Here is a 23,184-nt window from a genome sequence, read left to right on the forward strand (position 1 = left end):
ACTTGGAATTTAGTCAGAAGTAATTTTCTGAATTTGCCATTTTGATACCATGCGCTCCAGCTTATCTTTACCCGTTACCCCTCATGTGGGTGTATAAATCCAGAGGTGCTTTTCTGCCCTCACCCATGTATAAAACTGAATGACGAGTGAACAGCAATTATTATTTTTTTTTATTATTTAGAGATACAGCACTGAAACAGGCCCTTCAGCCCATCGAGTCTGTGCCGACCATCAACCACCCATTTATACTAATCCTACCCTAATCCCATATTCCTACCACATCCCCACCTGTCCCTATATTCCCCTACCACCTACCTATACTAGGAGCAATTTATAATGGCCAATTTACCTATCAACCGGCAAGTCTTTTGGCTGTGGGAGGAAACCGGAGCACCCGGCGAAAACCCACGCAGACACAGGGAGAACTTGCAAACTCCGCACAGGCAGTACCCAGAATTGAACCCGAGTCGCTGGAGCTGTGAGGCTGCGGTGCTAACCACTGCGCCACTGTGCCGCCCATTAGTGAGAACACAAAAGGCAAATTACTGAAGATGCTGCAAATCGGAAATGTGAACAGAAAATGCTGGAAATACTCAGCAGGTCAAATAGCTGTGAATCAGAGTTAACAGGTGGAATTTAATGCTCTCCCCCATGGCGGGTTTGGAGGTGGGGAGAGCATAAATTCGGGCGGGATGGTAGTGGAGGAGTTCCCCATCACCATCCCGCCTGCTCTGAAGATTAGTCCAGGACGGGAAGGCGTGTGAATGGCCTTCCTGCCCCACCGCCAATTGAGGCCTTTAACTGGGCAATTAACCCCCAATTAAGGGCCTCTTCCCGCTGCAGCCGCACATTCCTGTGCAGTGGGCGGCCCTGTCATGGCACGGGAAGCACAGCACGAGAAACCATGCGGACTTCTTTCCGGATCCGGGGTGGGTGGTGGGTTCTCATTAAAAGGCACTTACTGCCTGAACGAGGGACGTGGCATCGGGAAAGGGGGCCTCACTGACGGCCACCTCTCTGCCCTTGCTGCCGACTGCACCCCTCCCCCCCCCCCCGCGACCCCCACACCCCACAGGACCCCTACCACCCTGACCCACCTAAGGCCTGGTTCCAACGATGCTCCTCGGCCTCCAGGATGGTCACCTCCATCAGCAGCCACCGTTTCCGCGGTGCTGTCAGCCTCTGACTGGCCAGCAGCTCTTCAAGGGCGGGATTTCCAGCGACTGGGTCCTAAATCCTATAGACGGTCCACTTAAGTGTCTGATTGGTACGAATTTAGTGGGCCTTCTGGAAAAGAGGTGATGCGGGGATCTCGTGTTGGTTTTGCCAGGATAAAAGTCCCCCTGGCTGTATTTTACCTCAGCAACAGGGCTCCCGGCAACGGATCAGAAGGTGGTGGGGGTGGGGGGGTGATCCCGCCCTCAGCCCTTTATTGGACCCCGGCCGAATTCAACGGCGGGTAGGCAAATAACTGATTGCTGACAGGGATGCCACCCCCTTTAAGTGACAAGATCCCGTCCCAAGAGCTACTGGCCAATCAAAGGGCCAGCAGCTCAGAAATCCCAGCAGCAGTTGGGACTGCAGGACGCCCGGGAGCAGGAGACCCCCGCACTGCAGGTAAGTGGATAAAATTCAGACCATTAACTCTGTTTTTCTCCCCACAGTGGCTGCCTGACTTGCTGACTATTTCCAGCATTTTCTGTTTATCTTTCAAATAATGGATGGCACCACTTGGTGTTGTGTAATATTGGGACCACAACCCTTTGCCTAGGTTTCCCAAGACAAAGAAGTCTTTGAGGCAGAGGGGTATCTCGCAGTCTGGAAAAAGCAGAGACAAAAACCCAACGTATTGCAATTCGATAGCAAAATGTGTAGGTGCGGTGATATCAGAAGAAGAAAATGACCATAAACTCCATTAAGCCTGCTGTTTCCATAGAACATGTACAATCATTCAAGTCTATCTCGCATTCTTCTGCAGCTGTTCAATTTCCTGAAAGTTTTGTTAAAGTATTCTGATCCCCAAACTTTCATCCTCCTTACAGCTCCATGATGCCATAACCTGTTGCATTAAATGTGACCACCCCCCCCCCCCTTCACTGTACCAGCTCTTGATTCATCCAACAACCGGCAGCAGGACAGGAACCATTGCTTCACAGAATCATGGAAACTTATGTCACAGAAGGAGGCCGTTCAGCCAGTCGTGCCTGTGCTGGCTCGTTGAAAGAGCAGTTGTGCTTAGTCCCACATCCCCAGCTTTTTATCCATAATTCTGTAAGTTTCTCATCCTCAACTTCCTTTTAAAATTATTTATGGAATCAGCTTCCACCATCTTTTCAAGTAGAGCGTTCAAGATCCCGACAACTCTCTGAGTGATAAAATGTCTCCTTCTCGGCCCTCTAGGTCTTGTGTCAATGATTTTGAATCTATAACCTCTGGTTATTGACCCATTAACCAGAGCAAATAATGTTTCTCTCTCTACTCTATCAAAACCTCTCATTATCTTGGAAACTTCTTTGAGGCTTAACTTTCTGTACGCTAAGGAGAAAAGGCCTAACTTCCAACCTCTCCTCATAACTGAAGTCCCTCATCCCTGGGAACATTCCAGTAAATTTCCTCTGTACCCTTTCTAAGGCCTTTACATCTTTCCTGAAGCGTGATGCCTAGAATGGTCCACAATACTTCAGCTGAGGCCTAACCAGCGATTATAAAGTTCTAGAATGATCTCTTTGCTTTTATATTCTCTTCCTCTATTTATAAACACAAGTAACCCACATGCTTTTTTATCCCCCTTATCAACTTGCTGTGTCACCTTTAAGGACTTATGTATATGGACACCAAGGGTCTCTGTTCATCTACACTTTTCCATGCAAATCCTGGCCATCCTGCCGATATTTATTCCAGAATGTGCCACCTGGCACATTTTTAAAAAGCAGAAGTTTATTAATACAATAGAATGACATAGAAAACACAGCACAGAAAATGGCCATTCGGCCTAACTCATCTATGCTGGTATTTGCACTCCACACGAGTCTCTTCCCATTCCATCAGCCTCATCACAGCCTGTCAGCATATCTTTCCATTCCCTTTTCTCTCATGCCTAGTTTCCTTTTGAAAGCATCCCGGCGATTTACCTCAACCACTTCCCGTCGTAGACAGTTCCATAGTCTAAGCACTTCAATAACTGTACTGAGCATGCCCAGTTTACCTATTGGTTCTCCATCTTTGAGCCAAGTGATGGCGGGTGGCGGAACTCCCAACGCATGGCACGACAGAACAAGGGCACTGCCAGCTGTCTGCTCAACAACCTCCTGTAAGGGCTCTTCAAAGGTTGGTGGGGCTGAAATATGGGAGAAGAATCAGTAATGTAGAAATAAAGAATAATTGAACATTTACAGTGAAAACCCAGACAACAATTTGGTGCTTTTTCCAACTTTCACCATTAGTCTCCCCATTGGCAATTTGTTACCATTACATTCTATACTCTGATTTCTACGAAATTTGATTCAAATTCAATTGTTCTTTAAAATCAAATGATTGATATGTTTAAATTAAAATACAAAAAACAGTGAATGTGTTTGTCTTGAACAATGGACAATTAAAAGGCAAAGTTACAGCAAAGAGTGCGTGTGGACTCTTAGCGCAGGGTTTTCCCTGCAGGCCTCTGGATCCTGCCGTCAGGCTCAAATGGGGGTTGGATCCCACACTGTGTAGGGAAACAGTTACTCGCCTGTGATTTTCCCCAAATTGGCCAATTAGTGGCCAGAGGGCGGGCTCACCATCCAATTAAAGATGGCAGGGTAAGAGTCCTGAAGCTGGAAGGCCAATAGGAGGCCCTCCAATCTGAAAGCAGCTGCAGGGTGCCATGGCAGGTAAGTGAGGGGGATGGCACCCCAAAATGGAGGTGCCCTCTCTCCAACTTTTTCAAATGTAAACATAGAGTCAGCAGCCTGGCTGCCATTGTCAGTGGGGGTGGGGGGGGAAAGCCCCTTCAGGGTGCAACCTGTGGCTGCTGCTGGACCCAGGCCGGCAAGGAGGGAGGGCCTCTAAGCCTGCCTGGACTTCTGGCCTCCTGATGTTCCACCAGCAGGCCACCTCCAGGCAGCTAAACTGACCCCCGCCGCCTACAGGGACCTGGTGGCTGACTGGAAAATCCCAGTCAGCCTCCGACAAAAGGCCTTCAGGGCTGCCGACCCCCCCACCACCCGCCCTCCCCCCGTCTCTGGGAAAATGGTCTGGGGGTGGGATGGAGGCCAGGAACCAGCACACAGGCCAGCAGTGTGAAATTCTGTGCCCGCCTGCCCCCAGTGGGGGCTAAAAATCCAGCTCACGATCTCTGTCATACAATTGGTTGATAACATCAACCAGAGCCCAATGGAAGAGGAGACTGAGTCAACCTAGGCTGTATTACCGTACCATTGGGCAGTGTCAGGAGTGGCTTGTGACAGAATGCCCACCCAACATTCCAAAAAGAATGATCCTCCACAAGAGATACCAAATAACACTGGGAAGACTGGGAAGAGGTTGATTTTAACCCAGGGTGGGTTTTAGGCAAGGCAAGTGCTGCCACATATTTTTTTTTGATTCTTTCCTGGGATTTGGGAATCACTGGCAAGGCCCATCCTAATTGCCCTTGGCAACTGAGTGACTTGCTAGACCACTTCAGAGGGCAGTTAAGAGTCAACCAGATTGTTGTGGGTCTGGAGTCACATGTATGCCAGACCAGGTAAGGACAGCAGATTTCCTTCCCTAAAGGATATTAGTGAACCAGATGGGTTTTTACAACAATCGATGATACTTTCATGGCACCATTGCCAAGACTAGCTTTCAATTCCAGATTTGTATTAATTAATTGAATTTATTAATTAATTGAATTTAAACCCCATCAGCTGCCTTCAACCCGTGTCCCCAGGACATTAGCAGGACCTCTGGATTACTAGTTCAGTGATATTACCACTACGTCACCGTCTCAGGGCATTTTAATTCCCAGACCTCATTTCAACATTGCTGGTCCACTTCCTGCCTGGCACAGGAGGGAAGAGGGAAGAGAGCGGCTGCAGGAAGGTAGAAATTGGAGAGGCCAACAATCACCTTCCAGGTAATAGGCAGAGGGATTTTTGGGAGAGTCTTGTTGAAGGGAAGTGGGAGGAATCCAGGTCAGGGGAGGTTGCGACTTTCCTTGCGGGAATGGATAAAACATTCCTGCTCCTAATGGTCCCATAAAGGAAACTTTTTCACTTGCCTGGAGAGCTTCTTCACCCTTTCCACCAGCTGCAGACCTGCTTCAAAGTTTAGCGGGAAAGCAATGGTGACTTCCCCTGCTCACACCCTAGTTAAAATGGGTATCCCAATGTTATCATAGGACGCCTAAATCTGGCTGGCACCTCATATATTGCCAAAATCAGTGGAAAATTAGAGCTTAGCAGGAAAGTAGCAGGAAATAGAGCCATTCCATTTTAATCTCACGTCCAATCTATTCAGCCAAGCAGGGCGAGTTAAAATTCCAGCCAGGAATCTAACAGTCTGGAAAATCCAAAACCAACATCCTACTGCATCCATGGAACAGCATGTGGGTGCATCAATATCATAACGGGAAGGAAGCAAGGAACAAGAGAAGGCCATTTGGCCCATCAAGCCTGATCCATCCACATGTACAATCCACTATATCATGGGTTCTACCCAATCTCCGTTCAATTGCGTGAAGGCAAGTTCTACATCAGAACCTTCCAAAAATGTGACAAAATGGCTGAAGTGTAATATACTGAGCAAACAGTTGTCTGAAGACTAACATGTCCCCCCATCCTTACTGTGTACGCTCAGCCTGAAGGTCCTTTTCACGTGTCCAGCACAGTTGGTAACTTTACACATATAGTGCCCAGAATCTGTAACCTAAAACCAGATGGAGTAAAAATAAAGAAGTTAGCAGAGGGCAAAGTGTGTTATTTGGAGGTTTTAAAAATGAGCAGAAAATTCAGTCACAATAATACCTATAAAATTCAGAAATGCAAGGAAGGGTGTTACAGAAAGAGGTTGGAGGTTAGAGGTAAAGGAAAGAATGGACTGCATGCCGGCAATGGCCGAAAATAAATAGCGGCCCGCTCACACCAGCCGCATGTTGCAGAGCCGCCACAGTCTACCATGTGGCAGCTCATTTAAATAACCAGGGCGCGCCCCCCACCCCCCCACCCCGCACCCCGATAACATGTCGGGGGTGGGCTGTCCGTCCCCAGCAATGTTGACAGCTGCCTGTGTACAGGCACTGATGCCATTTTTAAAGGGCTGTTAGCCCTACCAGCAGATTTACATATTTAAAGATAAAGTGAATAACAAAATAAAATACAATTATTTTGCCCCTCCCCCACTTCCCAATAACCATAAAATTATTAATTTGCCCAGCCCCCCCCCCAAAACACTTACCTTTACAATCTGACCTTCCTCCCCGAAACTGCAACAACTTTAATCTCCAACCCTTCCCACTAACCCCTGCACCAGTGATGTTACTTTGACCCGGTCCCACCCCCTCACCGAGAAACTTACCTCCTCCCCCCTCCCCACTAGTGTGGCGCCTCGTTTCCCCGGATGGGGATTCGAAGGCACGGGACTGCCAGCCACCAGGCCGAAGATTGGAGCAGGAACTCAGGCAGCGACGCAAGTATGAATAATTCATTAATTTTAATTTATTTAAATATGCAAATGGGGTTCCCGTTGTCGAGCAGCGGAGGGGGGAGGGCCGCCACGAGGCTTTGCCATTGCCAGCAATATTGGGCTGGATCCTCCCGGCGTTGGAATGCATGGTGGCCCTCTCCCGGAGGCATCTTCAGACCCCCCCCCGCCCACAACCTCGGACCCCGACTCCTGGGGGAGAACTGTCCAGCCCATTAACACCAGATGACAAGGTTTCTCTCATATCTTGCTCAGAGGGGACTAAAAGTGCTTGGTATAGGAAAGGAAAGTGAGCTTCTCGGAGGTGATGTTGCAGTGCAGGAGATGTGGGAGGTTCGTCAGAGATCAAAGAAGATCTTCATAAACACTGAAATGCACTGCGACCATTTAAGGGGATGGGGGGGAGGTGGGAGAATGTGCGTGGGCGTGCATGTGTTCCAGATCATTTTACATCGGACCACATAAAAGAATGTTAACAACCAAACATGAGATGAATACAACTTGTCATCTTCCCACCAAATACTGTACAATTGAATTAAATTGCCGTCAACATTTGAAATACTGAACATAGATATTACCTGAGCATCTTCAATTTGGAGTATCTGACCCTCGGATAGGGTCCTGACACCATTTACCAAGGCCAGTTGGTGGTCATTCTTATACCACACAACAGTAGGAGCTGGAACTGCCTCTGACTCACATCTGAAAGTGGCCATCTCTCCAGCACGGACTGTGATGGCCTCAGAGTAACTGTCGCCATGGTGTTTAATAGTGGGCGGGGCTTTGAGGGGGAAAATTCAAATGACATCAGTTAGAATGTAATGGAATGCTATCTGCTGTTGGAAATAGAGGCAATGGCTAAAAAGCAAGCTGTAATATCCTTAAATGTTCATGGCACAAGAGTTATAAATAATTTGCTGTCAGGTTATAGTATAGACTGCCCACAATGCTGCCCAGTAAACCAACAGCACATTAATTCTTGATAAACTTGGACATCACAATCATTAATCTTCAGTCACTCATCAATGACATCTGAACACACAGGACAATCGTTCAGTATTAAACTATAGTGTTATAGTCTCCCCATATCATGATGCCCTGGGTGCTTCATGTTGGGTTTACATTGCATTTGACATAGTCAACCACACTAACCTACACCAATGCCTATCCTCCATTTTCCAGCTCAATGGGAGTGTCCTGACTTGCTTCATCTCTTACCTATATGATCGTAGCCAGAGCATCTCAAACTCACTTATCTTCCCGCTCCAGTACCGTTATTGCCAGATTCCCTAAAGATCTAGCTTTGGCCCACCGCTCTTCCTCATCTGCAAGCTGCCCCTTGGGGACATCATCCATAGACATGAGGTCAGCTTCCAATTGTACACTGGTGGCAACCAGCTCTGTCTCTCTCCACCTCGCCACTGCACCGTGTTGTCAGATTGCCTGTCCGATATCCACTCATGGCTGAGCTGAAATTTCCTTCAGCTACACACTGGGAAGACAGAAGCCATCATCTTTGACCCCGGCTACAAGTCCACACCCAAATCCACATCATTTATTCCCCTCTCTGGTCACTGTGTCAGGCTGAACCAAACTGTTTGCAGATTAGGCATCAAAGTCAACTCTGAGCTGAGCTTCCAACTCAAGTTCTTTCCATCACTGCCTATTTCCACCTTCATAACATTGTGCTCCTCTGCCCATCTGCTGGGGAAACCCTCATTCATATATTTTTCACCTCCAGACTCAATATTCTAATGCTCTCTTGACCGACCTATCCTCAACCCTCCGTAAACTTTACCTGAGCCATCATCCCTATCATCACTGGCTTACATTGGCCCCCACTCACCTGATGCCTCAAATTGAAAATGATCATCCTTGTGCTAAATCTCTTCATGGCCTTTCCCATCCTATCTCGGTAACCTCCAGCCCCACAAACCCTGCCGAGCTCTCCATTCCTCCAACCTCTTGTGCATCCTCCTCTCTTGGCCCCACCATTGGCAGTTGTATCTTCAGCCACATAAGGCTACACGCTGTGGAATTCCCTCCACAAAATCTCCCTCTCCTGCTTTAAAACCCTCCAAAAAACCCAACCTCTTTGACCTGGCTCGTGGTCACCCTTCCTACAATCTCCTTTGATACACCCCGTGTGAATCATCTTGGGACACCTTTTTATGTTAATGGTATTATATAATTGCATGTAGTAGTAGTTGTTTGATTGAGTAAAGATCAAATGATGGAATGATTTTGTTGGGGGGCGGTTACTGATTGATACAGTCAGTTAGATACTGCATGTTCACATCTGGGACTTCACTTCCACTGAGCCCAGAATGATGGGTAGAACGTTCCTTTGTCTCTTGACTATAAGTGTCCTACATGAAATGAATCTGGGAAGGCTCAATCCACTTTCTAATAAATATGGGCTCACAGCATACATTTCCCCAACTCTGGCACTAAATTGCTAATCTCACTCGGACAGGTCATAGGATGTCCAATATGAGAAATGGAAAACTGTCATTGTGATGCTCTCCGGAGGTTGGAGGCTGAGGCAGATTTATTGGAGTTGGGTAGAGGTAGCATTGCTGTGGATATAACTGTGCTATAGTTAATCAGGGGAGTGTTCGATGCAGCAATATATGGGAAGCTTTACTATGGATCTAACTGTGCTGTGCCTAACCTGAGAGCCCTTAATGCTGATTTCAGATGTTGTTTGTGTTGCTGTTATAACAGTAAATTTGTTGTAACATGTCCTTTAACATGTGTGTTCCCCACCTTCCGCACGAACGTGCAATGAGTTAATTTTGATACTCACTGTAGACATGAAGGTGGATGTGCTTCTCGTCACTCCCTGCTGCATTGGTGGTGATACAAACATATTTGCCATTGTGTTCTGTCTTTGCTTTGGGAATGTGAAGGATATGACCACCTGGATTGCAAATAGGAAGAGATCAGATCAGAGATGATGAAACTATAATCCAAAGAAATAGTTCTAACGAACATGGAATAATCTATTCTGTTAAGAAGTGGACATTGAACTATGTTTGTTTGGTTAATCAAGGACCCTTTTTGATTGAGTTCAGCCTTTGGAACTTCCTCTTGTGTATCCAACATTTCTTATATATTCTAGGTCTCCAGATCGAAAGGAATGTATCCTATGTCTTATTTGCTTTCAATAACTGTACTCAAATAAGTTTGGTAGGCCTGTCATTTTAAAACACTAATAGTTCAAGGGAACGTCCATCTTCTCTCTGCCTTCTTGAGATTCCATGGATACTGGTCACCCTTCGGCAGTTCACGCAATTCTTTATATGTAAATTTGAACACTAAGACACTAAGTATTAGCAGGAATCAAACTTGTGAGCAATGTAACCAAACCAAATCTGTCCTCACCCAGTGGCCACACGCATGTCTTCCAGCGAGAGCCACCGAGTGTCAACTGGAAGCAGGAGGTCTTATCCTCTCTGGTGATGCCCCAACTGGAGTCTGACTGAACTAAGCTATCTCTCCAAAATCTGGCAATTGAATGAGACACTTTCCTGGTCTGTATGGCTCAGTACACACTGGCTACTGCATTCGCTCATTGACAAATGGGGGAGCTGTAGGAGTGCTAATTTTAAATTTATTGCAGGTTTCAACCTAATCCCAAGATTGAAGGAGAGAAGAATAACTTTATTAAGATTTAAAATATCTTTAAATCGAACAACTCCGGGGCCTATACTCCTTGATCTGACCAATTGTCTAATTGATACAATACAGGAATGTTCCTAAATTACATATGTAAAATCATCTGAAGCACACTTACTCAACTAAAGGACCACCTATAAACGCTTATCTAGTATCACAACAGGAGCCCATAAAAAAGTGGGCTTGTAATAAATTAAAGAAAACTGATTTGAACGGATGATGTATCTTACTGACTTGTTTATGTGGTATGGAGGGCTACATGTACTGTTAATAATCCTCTTCTGTTCTCAGCTCCCGAGACACAGCTTGGGAACAATCATTTTGTGAAGAATCGCCTCCTCAGTGTCATCATGAGTAAAGGATGGAGGACTACGGACAGCACTCTCAAATGAAGCTGTCACTGGGGAGGTCAAAGGTTGTTCTGCATTACTCACAGCCAACCCCCAACTCACATTTTTCTTGTCATCGTCTCACCTGGGAGGTTGAAGATGTCGGAGCCGAGCTGCAGCAGCTGTCCGTCTTTGTACCACACGATGTCTGCTGCAGGCACTGCTTGGGATTCACATGTTAACCAAATGGGGTTGTTCACCACAACACTAGTGTTTTCTGGATTTGGACCAAGTATGTGCGGAGGCACTGTACAAAAACAAGCCGAACCAGATGTGTGAATTGCTGTTGACTGAACTCTATTCAATCCCTGCACCAAAACCAAGCTTCACATTTCAAGGGATTTATGTCTTTAGAATTTTCTTCCTTCACCTTTGGAACATAATTTTTCAGCAATATAAACATTAATGCATAATCAAAATTCAATATTTTTTATTTTCCTTTTTTTAATGTGGTTATTATTCTTCTGACAGAGGCAGACTTGATTCCCTAGGAAGGAATTAGGTCGAGTAAGAGGCAGTGCAATACATCTTGATTTTAGTACAGTGAAGAGGCAGCTACAGGTCGCTGGAGTTCAGGAGGAACAAGGAAGGAAAGCTCAGAGGAGGCATCACATGAAAAGTATTGATAGAAAGAAACAAGAAAGGAGAGCGGGAGAGTTTGGAGACTAGAGAAGAAGGTGACTAAAGATGGAAAAGGTCACCTATCAAATAAAAAGCTTTTCCATGCAATAAGAGAACTGATCAATTCTGCTCCATACATCTGGGTCTACTATATAGCAGTGGGAAGCCCTAACTAACTAATTAAGTCAAGGAACCTAATTAAATATGAATACATTAAATCTACTTAAACTTTTCTACTTCGGCTTTGTGCCCAGATTTTTCCCTATGTCTCTGTGAAATGCTTTGGGACTTGCTTTCCTGTGTTAAAGGCACGACATTAATTCAAGTTTCTGCTATCGCTCTTACTTGCATGTCATCTCACTACTGCTGATGCCGCAATGAAGTGTAAGCTGCATATCGTGTCCTCAAAACGGAGCAGAAATCGTTACCTTGAACATGAAGGTTGAAAAGCTTCTCTGTGGTCCCGGCTGGGTTTTCTGCTACACATATGTAGCCAGCTGTGTCAGATAACTGCACTGCGTGAATCTACAGAAAAAGTATAACAAGCAGCATGTGAGTCAGTTTCAGTCAGAAGCCAGACTCTGCGCAGAATAGGGACTAGGATTCCTCCGCAGCTGGGAGTAAATCTATGGATTTGATTCCAACAGAGATAATCCGATACATTATTTGCCCGATTCCACAGAGCTCTCACCTGTAGAATGCTGCCATTAACCAGAAGCTGGTGTCTGTGGCCTGTCGTAATGGATAGGCCATCTCTGAACCAAGAGATGGAAGGTGGCGGGTTCCCGTCTGCCTTGCAATGGAGTTGAACTGTTTTGTTAACAATCGACACCAGCTCCTCTCCAAACTCCCCACCTTCTGCATGAATAACAGGAGGGACTAGAGAAAGGTAAATAAGAATGCACGTGAGGGGTTGGTTACTGTTATGGAAAGCAGACAACTGAAACAAAAATAATTAACAATTAATTACTGCTAACTAGGAGTGGGATTCATTACCTGAATGGTATGACTTGAACAATTACAGGTTTGGTCTGAAATACTGATGTGTTTGACCAATTTGATTCATTTTGGCACCCTTTTCAAAAAGTGGATAACAATTGATTAGCGGCAAAACACGGGTCCCACATGTGTTTGACATCATTAAATAACTTCCATTTATGAAGTAACTTTAATGTAGAAAGAGTCCCAAATGCACTTCACTGAATGTGTGTGAGGAAAAGGGATGCCAGGTCAGAAAGAGATAGATTGAGGAGTGGCCAAAATCTGACTTTGAAGAAGTTTTTTTAAAGTAGGAAGAGAAATGGGAAGCAGGGAAGTGTGGGCAGGGAATTCCAAAGGATAGGTGTCCGGTAGCTAAAAGCCTACCCTTGATGGTGAGGCAAAGGGAGTGGGACTTGCACAAGAGGCCAGAGTCAGAGAAACTGTGTTCTGGGGAAGGGCAGGGCATAGGGCTAAAGGAGGTTGTGGCTGGAGATAGGGTGAGTGAAGCCATTGAGGGACTTCAAGACAGGGATTTTAAATGTAAGGCTTTAGGGGGCAAGGAGCCAATGCCGATCAATAAATGGTCTACTTGTTCTGGGGGAAACGGTGTGGATCTGGCTGGAACTACATAAGATAAGGTCAACAAAAACCTGACTTTGCAGTTAACGGCCCGATCAAGTGAGATAATATCCCACATTAGGCAGCCCACTGGAAGTTACCCGTTCTGCAGATCCTAGTCGTGTGGGAGGAGGGAAACAAATGCTGGACCCTTGTGTGAATCCTATTATCCCATTAGTCTGTTAGGCTTGTTACTCTTGAAGTGTCGTCATTGTTCTTACGTAGGCAAAAGTGGCACCAATTTGCAGACAGCGGTGGTTCACAGACTACAGTTAAACAAGTGGACAGATACAGTGATACTGATTGATGCTTGTTGAGAGATTAATGTTGGCCCAGGCAGCGAGAGAACTCTCCTCCTCTTCCCCAAATGGTTCCACGGGATCTTTCCCAAATGCCTGGGCAGCTTAACTGTTCATCCAAAAGACTACACATCTGACAGTGCAGTGTTCCATCAGTACTGCATTTTTGAAGTGCCAGCCTAGATCATAAGTTCTCAAACAGGGAGAGGGGGAGCTTGCTGAGGTTAGTGGAGGTGCGAGGAAAACGCACCCTGTAACTCAGTAATTTCACCACTGATAAATAAATAAATAGCAGCAAAACCCCCGACATGTCACACCAAATAACTGCTATGCTGTGGAATTGCCATTCTCTTTTGTCTCTGTATCGAATTCCTCTGATCCCTCGGGGCCCCTGAGATGTTTAGAGGGACTAGGAGAGTCCCGCAAATTTCCTTCCAGCCACCGAGAAATTCCTCGCATCTGCTCAGGGTTTCCGCACCTCTGGCAAAGTAATGTTGGGAAAGCGGGAGCAGATCTGAGGGATATCCCAGCCAATGAGGTCTAATGATATGACTGGACTTCATATTAAAAATGAAAGTGCAAGGGAGCAGAACTGAAACAGGTAAAGTGACAAAACTGCTGAACTGTTCTGGGTTTCCAGCATATATCTACACTAACATCAATCATGCAAAGAACTGTGTCTTCGAAAGAGATGGGGCTACATGGGGAAAGAATCACTGAAGGTATGGGGTGGGGGTTCTTCGGAAAAAATGTTTGGGTATCTCTAGCCTGGGTTATGTGATCAAATCGTGAAGTGTCAGTTGAATTGACAACCTTCAGACCCAAAGATGAGATTATTGTCAGAGCCAAGGCCAACAATTCACACTTGGATTGTCGGGTGTGCTCAGGAATCAATTATAATTTTGTTTGCTTTGGGACTGAACCAAGTGCTGTGGTTTCCAGCTTTACATGTACACTGGATGTTTTGGGACTTTGTTATCAGGGCTATTTCCAAGACAGTGCATCATTGCACAACAAAAAAGGAAACATTTAAAAATTAAGTTGAGAAAACATGAAAATAAGATGCACTCTGGTCAACAATTCAGGAAACCCAGACGCCTTCCTATGCATGTTTCTGGCTGCTCCTGATGTACCTAGTGCTATAATTATTGTACTTAGTGATGACTAAGTGATATTTTTCCACCTGTTTAGGTTTATGGATCTTGATCTCCAGCCAATGAGATTTTACAGATTCAATTTCTTGGGGTCAGTAGACATGCTCTTTGTGGTTGCTCTTACTGGTAGTTGGAGCTCATACAAAGTGGCTTGCTTCCAAACTCTGAAAATGTTCAAAAAGGAAAACAATCCTTCTTCTTAAAGGGGAGCCTCAGCGCTGTGCAGCAAGCACCTTGATGGGGTGCGACTAACCTGCAAGCACTCACGGAATCGTTACAACACTGAAGGAGGCCATTCGGCCCATCGTGTCCACATCTGCTGTCTGAAAGAGCAACTCCCTCAGTTCCATTCCCCTGCCTTCTCCCCATAACTCTGCACACTTTTCCTTTTCATATAACTGTCTAATTCCCTTTTGAATGCTTCAGTTGAACCTGCCTCCAACACGTTCTCAGGCAGCGCATTCCAGACCTTAACCACTCGTTGCGTGAAAAAGTTTTTCTCATGTTACTTTTGCTTCTCTTACCAAATACTTTAAGTCTGTGCCCTCTCGTTTTCAATCCTTTCACGAGTGAGAACAGTTTCTCTCTATCTACTCTGTCCAGACCCCTCATGATTTTGAATACCTCGATCAAATCACCTCTCAGCCTTCTCTTCTCCAAGGAAAACAGTCCTAACTTCTCTAATCTAACTTCATAACTGAAATTCCTCATCCCTGGAACCATTCTTGTGAATCTTTTCTGTACTCTCTCCAATGTCCTCACGTCTTTCAAGTGCGGCACCCAGAATTGGATGCAATACTCCAGCTGAGGCCAAACTAGTGTCTTATACAAGTTCAACATAACTTCCTTGCCCTTATACTCTACGCCCCTATTAATAAAGCCCAGGATACTGTATACTTTATTAACCACTCTCTCAACCTGTCCTGCCACCTTCAATGATTTATGCACATATACACCCAGGTCCCTCTGCTCCTGGACCCTCTTTAAAATGGTATCCTTTTTTCTATATTGTCTCTCCATGGTCTTCCTACCAAAATGAATCACTTCACATTTCTCTGCATTGAACAGGCAACTCAGAACAGGCAATCTCACCAGATGTTATTCCCCACTCAACGGGAGCAATTTTAACTGACTTGCCTGGCAAGAAACGGGTGAAATGCTGCATTTATACCCCACCCATTGAGTTCAATAAAGTGTAAAATGAGGCAGGGTGTAAATTGGAACATGGGTGTTCCAACCCATCCCACCCGTTTCTCACCAGGTGAGTCAGGTTAAAAAGACCCCTGGTGACTCTGGTAATTTTTTTACTTGGTATCTCTCCATCCTCCTTCAATCTTTCAAATGCAAAGGTTTTTAAAACCCAAACTAATCTTGATTAACCTCATTTTTGTTCTTACCTTTTCCAATCTTGTTTTATGCCCTTGCCCTCCACTTTGGGGGCAGCGGGGGAGGGGAGGGAGGTGTTAATTGATTTGAGTTATTAAACAGTGAAACTCACGTGCCAGGGAGATGAAGGTAGAGGGTATCCCTTTAAAACTTGCAGCACTTCCCAGATCTGCTGCTTCTCCCATTACTTTACTCCTCCAAGCATGTACAAAAATGCATCAAAAACCCAGAGGAGAGAAAAGCCAAAATATGCCCTTTGATCGGAACTGACCCAGGTGACAGCAATTTGAGGGAACAACTATCATTCACGGTGCCATTAAACTTCACAGACTGAAACAGAAGTCCATTCCCCAGAGCATCAGTCTTCTTCCCTCTTTTACCTGCACCCTTTGGGAATTATTCAGAATATACTACACCCGGTGTTTAACCCCTGACATTAACCCTCAGAGTGCCTTTGGCAACTGCTGACAAACTTACTGAACAAGCAGAGTCCTGACCAGTTGTGATATGCAAAAAGGAAGTTTAAGATTAGCCTGGCCATTTGATCTTTAGCATTTAATTGGCGGAGAAACTAGGCTTGTGAGGCTAGACATCAGTAAGTACAGAGTGGGAACTGGGGACCCTAGAGAGAGGGTCAATAAAACACTTCAAACATGAAAAAAATAAGGAAAACGGTAAAAAATTTGAATAATAAATTACATTAACAAGAAAAACAATATTAAATAAAATGGGGAATTGCATGGCAACAAAGAAGGGCTGATGAAGTGAGTGTCTGCATTTTATTTAAATATGCATTTACTTTAACAATTTAATGCTAATATCTCTGTAATGAGGCAATTCTTGAAATCTTGAGATGTTTTATAATGTAAAATTTGTGCTTATCTTTATGGTCCATGTGCTGAAGGTTTACAAAAAAAGTCAGCCCAGGAAGAATGAAGGATTCTCTGGCCCCTTTTAACTTTTACAAATCAGTACATCCGCAGCCATAAATACCCTGCCTCTCCACACAGATTTCAGCCAGAGGTTCTCTCTTTGACCCATCTACTGGCTCCCTGTCCCACTGAGCTTAATACTGTCAAGTTGCATTACGCAGATCAACATCTGGAAATCCCAGCCAGACGGCAGTGCACACGCCATCAGACCCAGCCTCTGACCAGGAAGCGAGAAAAGGAACAAATTGTGAATGCCGGAAATCTGAAGTGGAAACAGCATATGGAAAAACCTGGAACTCCCTTCCTAACAGCACGGTGGGTGTACCTACACCACATGGACTGCAGTGGTTCAGGAAGGCGGCTCACCACCAGCTTCTCAAGGGCAATTAGGGATGGGCAACAAATGCTGGCCTGGCCAGCGATGCTCACATCCCATGTACAAATAAAAAAAGCACCATCATAAGGGAGGGAAAATGAGTAGAAAAGGAACAGAGCACAGAATGGACAATACCACCTGCCTAAGTTATCAAGTGCACCAATAGCTCTCTAAGACTACACCTAAAGGTTTCAGACAAACATTTACAAAAACAACAGTCCTCACTCCATTGAGCCACAGGTTCACAAGGACAATGTCCTTCAGCATCGTCCAAACCTTGCCATTTGTATACTTACTCAGGACCACAAGTTCATAGTGTAGTTGGTCCTCTCCAACTTCATTAATGGCTTGGCACGTATATCTCCCAGCATGGCCAACTCGCACCCTGGGGATCTGAAGAATATGGCTTCCTGGTAAGGGGTCAAAGTTCACATTTTGGTTAACTTTATTTGAGAAATTCATCTCAACGAATATACCATTAATGAAAAAAAGGAAACTGTGGGAATAATCTTCTTGAAGAACGATTGAGCGGGAACTCCAGGTGGTTCCTCGCAAGCTTCTGGAGTCTTAGGTTTCACACTCTAAGCTTTGCCAAGGACAAAATGTTGAAGATCAATTATTGCGTTAACATTTCTGACTAATGCTTTTTCCCCACTGGTAAATTCAGTACTTGGCCTAAAAACTCGACTGGATATCTAAATCAAACAACGCTTGGGTCTGCTGGTACCATTCACACTGAATATTCGTTATACTCTACCAGTCACAGCTTGTCATTGGCCATTCTTGCTTCTGATTCCACGTCTCAGGATCCAATCAGCGGTTACCATTTTAAAGGGGCACTGTTCCTATTTTTTAGAAAAAAGTGTTTGGCAAACCTATCTTTACCGACATTTTCTACCCTTCCTTCTCAACGGTGCTGACCCGTGCTATAGTTGTGATGCCATGGGTGCCAGAATGATCCTTCTTTACATATGAGGCTTGATGGTGAGTGCCAGCAGGCTATCCGACCGTGGTACATCACAGCCAAGCTCGATCATAATTGCACCTAATATCCTGCCCTGCACATTCCACCAAGAACCACAGCACAGTGATCAGGACCGAGAACCCTGACTGATTTTTGCCTCGTCAATGGCCGGGACGCTAAGTCCAAATTTGATTATTCTTACTAATGCCACATCCAAGATTAGTTAACAGTACATTTCAAACCTTTGGCCTTCCTGGTTGACACTGGGGCCCAGTGCATTTACCAGTAGAGCTATCTGATTGTTGTTGAACAGTGGGACATCCTAATGCAACGCATAAATCACGCCATTGTGTTGCGCCAACACTGTGATGACACTTACAGATGCTGAAGATAATGCTTTCCCTGTTTTTCTTCATCCTGAAAGAAAGACAGTCTCCCTTTAAAGAGTAACTGTTTATAATTCCTATCAATGTTGGTGTTATGATCTAGGCTTTTCCTTCAGCAGTTATATCGAATTCTCCTTCAATGACGTTTGCCCCATGAGAGCTGTCACTGCAAGCCATAGTTTGCACAGCCCAAGGCTAATAATTATCCTATTTTACAGTAACTCTGTGCATTGGAATTCATGTAGGATCCTCATTACACATCCTGTCAATCCAGAAGGTGGAAAATTTCACACTCAGGATTAGGCTGATACAAGGTAAAGTGCCTTAAATAAATAATTTACAAAGACATAGGTTGTACAGCATGAATAAGACTTTCCAATAGATCCATGTAGAACAGTGGTTTAAAGAGTCCCTTATTCTTCCAGCTCCTTCTGTTAAACTCCAGAAACAATGCAGTCTCTTGTCCTAATACATAAACCACATGCTTAAGCAGCTCTGGTGTGTGTGTGGAGCTCAAAAGATCCATGTCGGACTGCTGAAGACTCAACGGTCCCCTGGTGTTACACATTCAATTCCTCTGAAGGAGGAGGTAAACTGAACTTTAATAGTCTTACCAGCTGAACACACAATGGGATGAGTGCTCCAATTAGTTACACCTCCCACCTCCAGTTCTACTGCCTAAGAACTCATCGATTTCACCGTGTGACGCTAATGCAGCCTTTCAATATTTCACTGAGATTAAACTGTGTGTGGCAGCAAATGGGTTCCGCTGGCTGCCTGGCAGAAGTCAGGGTGTCCAAGGAGCCATTTCAGATTTCAACAAGGCAAGTGCTATCCACCTTAGGACTGGATTTTATAAACCTACTATACACTTTAAACTTAACGAGACAAAGGTTCTATTTTAGTCAAATGGTGCGAAATTGCACATTTGCCCAATTTTTTTTCCTGGCGTCAGTATCGAGCCATAATATGGGTTAGGTAAAGAATAAAGCCCCCTCTGCTTACCCCAACGACATGCCTTAACTGTAATTTCACAAGAGTGCACCTCACTACAGCAGTGTGACACTGACTGCACCATCTGTCCTTGCGGACTTTCCAAATGGAAATTAAAGGGAGGTATTCCATTTGGCACTCCTGCTCCATACCCACAGACCCTGAAATTTCCATCCACTTTGCACGGGAGATGCACAGTTTCCCAACAAGCACAGAGACCACTGGAGCAGGAAATCTTTCTTTAGCACCAAACCTTGGCGCTGTTAACTCATTCCCACTCAGAATTCATTAAACTTTCCAAATTTATTCCATTTGGGTTTCTTGCAGCCAGTAGAAAGAAGAGGTTTTTACCCAGTCAATCTGAGCTGGATTTTAAACAAGGCCCCAGCAGTGAAAGCATAGTGTTCTAACCCTGAACGTAACTCCACTTCAATTATGTACCAGATCATAGCTTCTTAAAAAAGCTTAGCCACATCCCTGAAGTGTTTTTGAATATTTGGGGCAATGCTTACACCCAGAATAGACAGTAACAATTTTTGTTGCTCTGCAGTTTTCATACAAAATGGAAGTGCACTGAAATGCAAAATGGCATGTGTCTCTTTTAGGGTCTCTCACTGTGTAAAATGGAGACAATCTATCAAAGTGCACAAAAACTAAATGGACATCACTAAGGAGGTCTGCAACCCACCTGGAAGAATCAGGACATCATCTGTGGTGGAGAGAGCTTTACCATCCTTGTACCAGGAGAGCTTGGGTGGTGGTATGGCATTAGTCTCACAGTAAAGAGAAATTGGGTTATTCATAATCACTTCCCGATGTTCCACAATTTCCTCGGCTTCGTCCTCCCGGTATATCACCTCCCAGGCAGCATTCACACCATACAGCTTCTGGAAGATTGGAGGCACTGCCGTATGTGCCGGAAGAAAAAGGATTAGAACATAATTAATCTGAAGTATTGTGCACAGTTCCGTTCATCGAACCAAGAGAAGCAAAAAAAACTTGCATTTATATGGCACCTTTCACAACATCAGGGCATTCCAAAATGCTTCACAGCCAATGAAGTACTTTTTTTTTTAAAGTGTAGTCACCGTTGTAATATAGGAAACGCAACAGGCAATTTGTGCACAGCAAGATTCCACTACAGCAGATATTGATTAGATTAAAACAGATCATTTACTCGTTATCTCAGTGCTGTGTGGGACCTTGCTCTGGATGTTGGTTGAGGGATAGATATTGGTCAGTGCTCCTGCTCTTCTTTGAAACAGTGCACCTGAGGGACTGAATTTTACCGGCCCTCTAGGGACGTGTTGGGAGACGGCGGGGGGTGCGGGGAGGGCAGGGAATGGTGAGGGAGGGGCGGGGATTGACGTGTCCGTCATCTTCCCACCACCATGCCATCTTGTCAGCGGTGGGGAAGGTAGCAGACAGCCCTCCCACCCAGAGGCCATTTGAGCCACTCAAGTGGCCAATTAGGGGCCTCTTGCTGCTGACATTAGCATTTAACCAGCAGCGGGCGGGTCCTCCTGCATGTGGGAAAACCACCAGGTAAACCATGGTGGCCCCCAGCGGGCTCAGGGGGGATTCCTCCAACTCACTTGGGCACTCTTTGGCCCACACCCCCAGGGCAATGGCCCTGTCTGCCCTCTTTGGCCCACATCCCCAGGGCAATGGCCCTGTCTGCCCTCATCAACCCCACCACCCCGTCATGGGGGGGCCTGCCTGACCTGGCCCTGGCACCCCTTGACCCCACTCAGCTGGTTGGGAGGGCAGTGACCTTCCATTGTGTCCTCTTCTTCCAGATGCAGTCCCAGCAGTAGTCACCACTCCCAGTGGCACTGCTGAGACTGCAGAGCTGCTGGCCCTCCAATTGGCCTGCAGTTCCTGGGGGTGGGCGACTGTCCTTTAAAGGGACGGAGCCCTGATGGCCACCTCATTAGTTGCCTGTCGCCCTGTAAAATGTGGCTCCGGGTCCCGCAGAACGCCACAGCGGGGTCGCCATCACCCCTCCCCCACTTTCTGGCCCATCGGTGGGACCCCCACCACTAGAACAAAATTCCAGCTGAGAGGACAGATGGTGCCTCACCCAGAAGACGGCATATCCCAACGTGCAGCATTCCCTCAGCGCTGCAGTCAACCTAGATTTTATGCTCCAGTCTCCGGAGTGGGATTTGAACCCACAACCTTCTGATTCAGGAGGTGAGAGTTCTATGGATGCTGACACCAGATTATTGTTAACCTTGAGTGGATACAGTGATCAGCAGGTGTGATGATTCTCGTTTCAGGGATCTAGGCTTAGTATAAAGCTTAAGGAAGTTGGACTGTGTTCTTCAGGAAGAGGTGACTTTCAGTTGATAATTAAAGTCTTCAAGCTTACATTGGGGGATTGGCGAAACTGATCTTGGCAAACTGTCCAAATGCAAATAAAAAGTTAGAAGTTCAGACTGAGAAGGAAAGTCAGATCATCGTCCAAAGGGTAATTGGCTTGTGGAATAAATGACCAGAGAAACTACAGATCCAGAGAGTTTAATGGGTTCAAGAGGCAACTAGATGCATCTCTGGAAAGAGAAATGATTGAGGGATATGGCGAGAAGACAGTAAAATAAAAGCAAAATACTGCGGATGCTGGAAATCTGAAACAAAAACAAGAAATGCTGGAACCACTCAGCATGTCTGGCAGCATCTGTGGAAAGAGAAGCAGAGTTAATGTTTCGGGTCAGTGACCCTTCTTCGAGTTAACGTTCCGAAGAAGGGTCACTGACCCGAAACGTTAACTCTGCTTCTCTTTCCACAGATGCTGCCAGACCTGCTGAGTGATTCCAGCATTTCTTGTTTTTGTGGCGAGAAGACAGGCTAGGTACAATTTAATTCAATCAAAAAGGAACTGACTTGTTGAGCCATGCCAGTTCTTAAAGATTCCTGCAGGTTCCAGGTACCTTCTATTCTACCCTTTCCCTGAGAGTAACATGACTGAGATTAGGAACACATACATTTGATGATTTGGGACGCAAACACATTTGCTAAGCATCAGCGACCCATCCTGGGGTTCAGATGATATAGAAAAACTGCTTAAGCCTTGTTCTCATAGTTTATGGAATGTTTGGAATCCCTTTGATATGTTACCTCCTTGTAACACAGTCCAAGCCATATGGTTTCCTGTACTAAACCTGTAACTGTACACCGGCAAACTGGAATCGTGTACAAGGGTATTGACTAACAGGAACTGTGCATGAGGATACAGGCAAACTGGAACTGTACTGAGGAGAAAAAGCAAACTGGCAGAACACACGGAGACTTCATGGAAACCTGACATTATTCACACTAGCTGTCATCTCTGGAATGATTACTGACCTTGAATATTGACATGAAAATCCTTCTCATCTTCCCCTGCAAGGTTTCTGGCCACACAGGTGTAACGTCCTGTGTCCGACACCCTTGTGTGTTTGATTTGGAGAACGTGTCCTTCATCAAGAATCTGGAGATGTTCAGTTCCTGACAACAGCTGGAGTAAGAGGGAATGGTTACAGTTTAATGGTTATAAAGTGACCTTCTTAGTTTAGAGATACAGCACTGAAACAGGCCCTTCGGCCCATCGAGTCTGTGCCGACCATCAACCACCCATTTTATACTAATCCCATATTCCTACCACATCCCCACCTGTCCCTATATTTCCCTACCACCTACCTATACTAGGGGCAATTTATAATAGCCAATTTACCTACCAACCTGCAAGTCTTTTGGCTTGTG

General features: G+C 45.4%; 1 protein-coding gene across 1 annotated transcript in view; it reads right to left on the minus strand.

Moving 5' to 3' along the window:
• The window catches only part of LOC137347460 (hemicentin-1-like), a 331,927-nt gene that overhangs the window by 97,941 nt on the left and 210,802 nt on the right, over positions 1-23,184 (minus strand). Inside the window, exons 53-62 of the mRNA XM_068011904.1 lie at positions 22,789-22,939; positions 20,125-20,344; positions 17,394-17,503; positions 12,043-12,230; positions 11,780-11,876; positions 10,816-10,977; positions 9,470-9,583; positions 7,239-7,441; positions 5,805-5,886; positions 3,206-3,337 (exon numbers count right to left, since the gene is read on the minus strand). Coding sequence (XP_067868005.1) covers positions 3,206-3,337; positions 5,805-5,886; positions 7,239-7,441; positions 9,470-9,583; positions 10,816-10,977; positions 11,780-11,876; positions 12,043-12,230; positions 17,394-17,503; positions 20,125-20,344; positions 22,789-22,939 — 1,459 coding nt within the window. The remainder of the gene's footprint in view (positions 1-3,205; positions 3,338-5,804; positions 5,887-7,238; positions 7,442-9,469; positions 9,584-10,815; positions 10,978-11,779; positions 11,877-12,042; positions 12,231-17,393; positions 17,504-20,124; positions 20,345-22,788; positions 22,940-23,184) is intronic.

This window comes from Heterodontus francisci, chromosome 32 (assembly GCF_036365525.1).
Source record: "Heterodontus francisci isolate sHetFra1 chromosome 32, sHetFra1.hap1, whole genome shotgun sequence".
Classification (NCBI taxonomy): Eukaryota; Metazoa; Chordata; class Chondrichthyes; order Heterodontiformes; family Heterodontidae; genus Heterodontus; species Heterodontus francisci.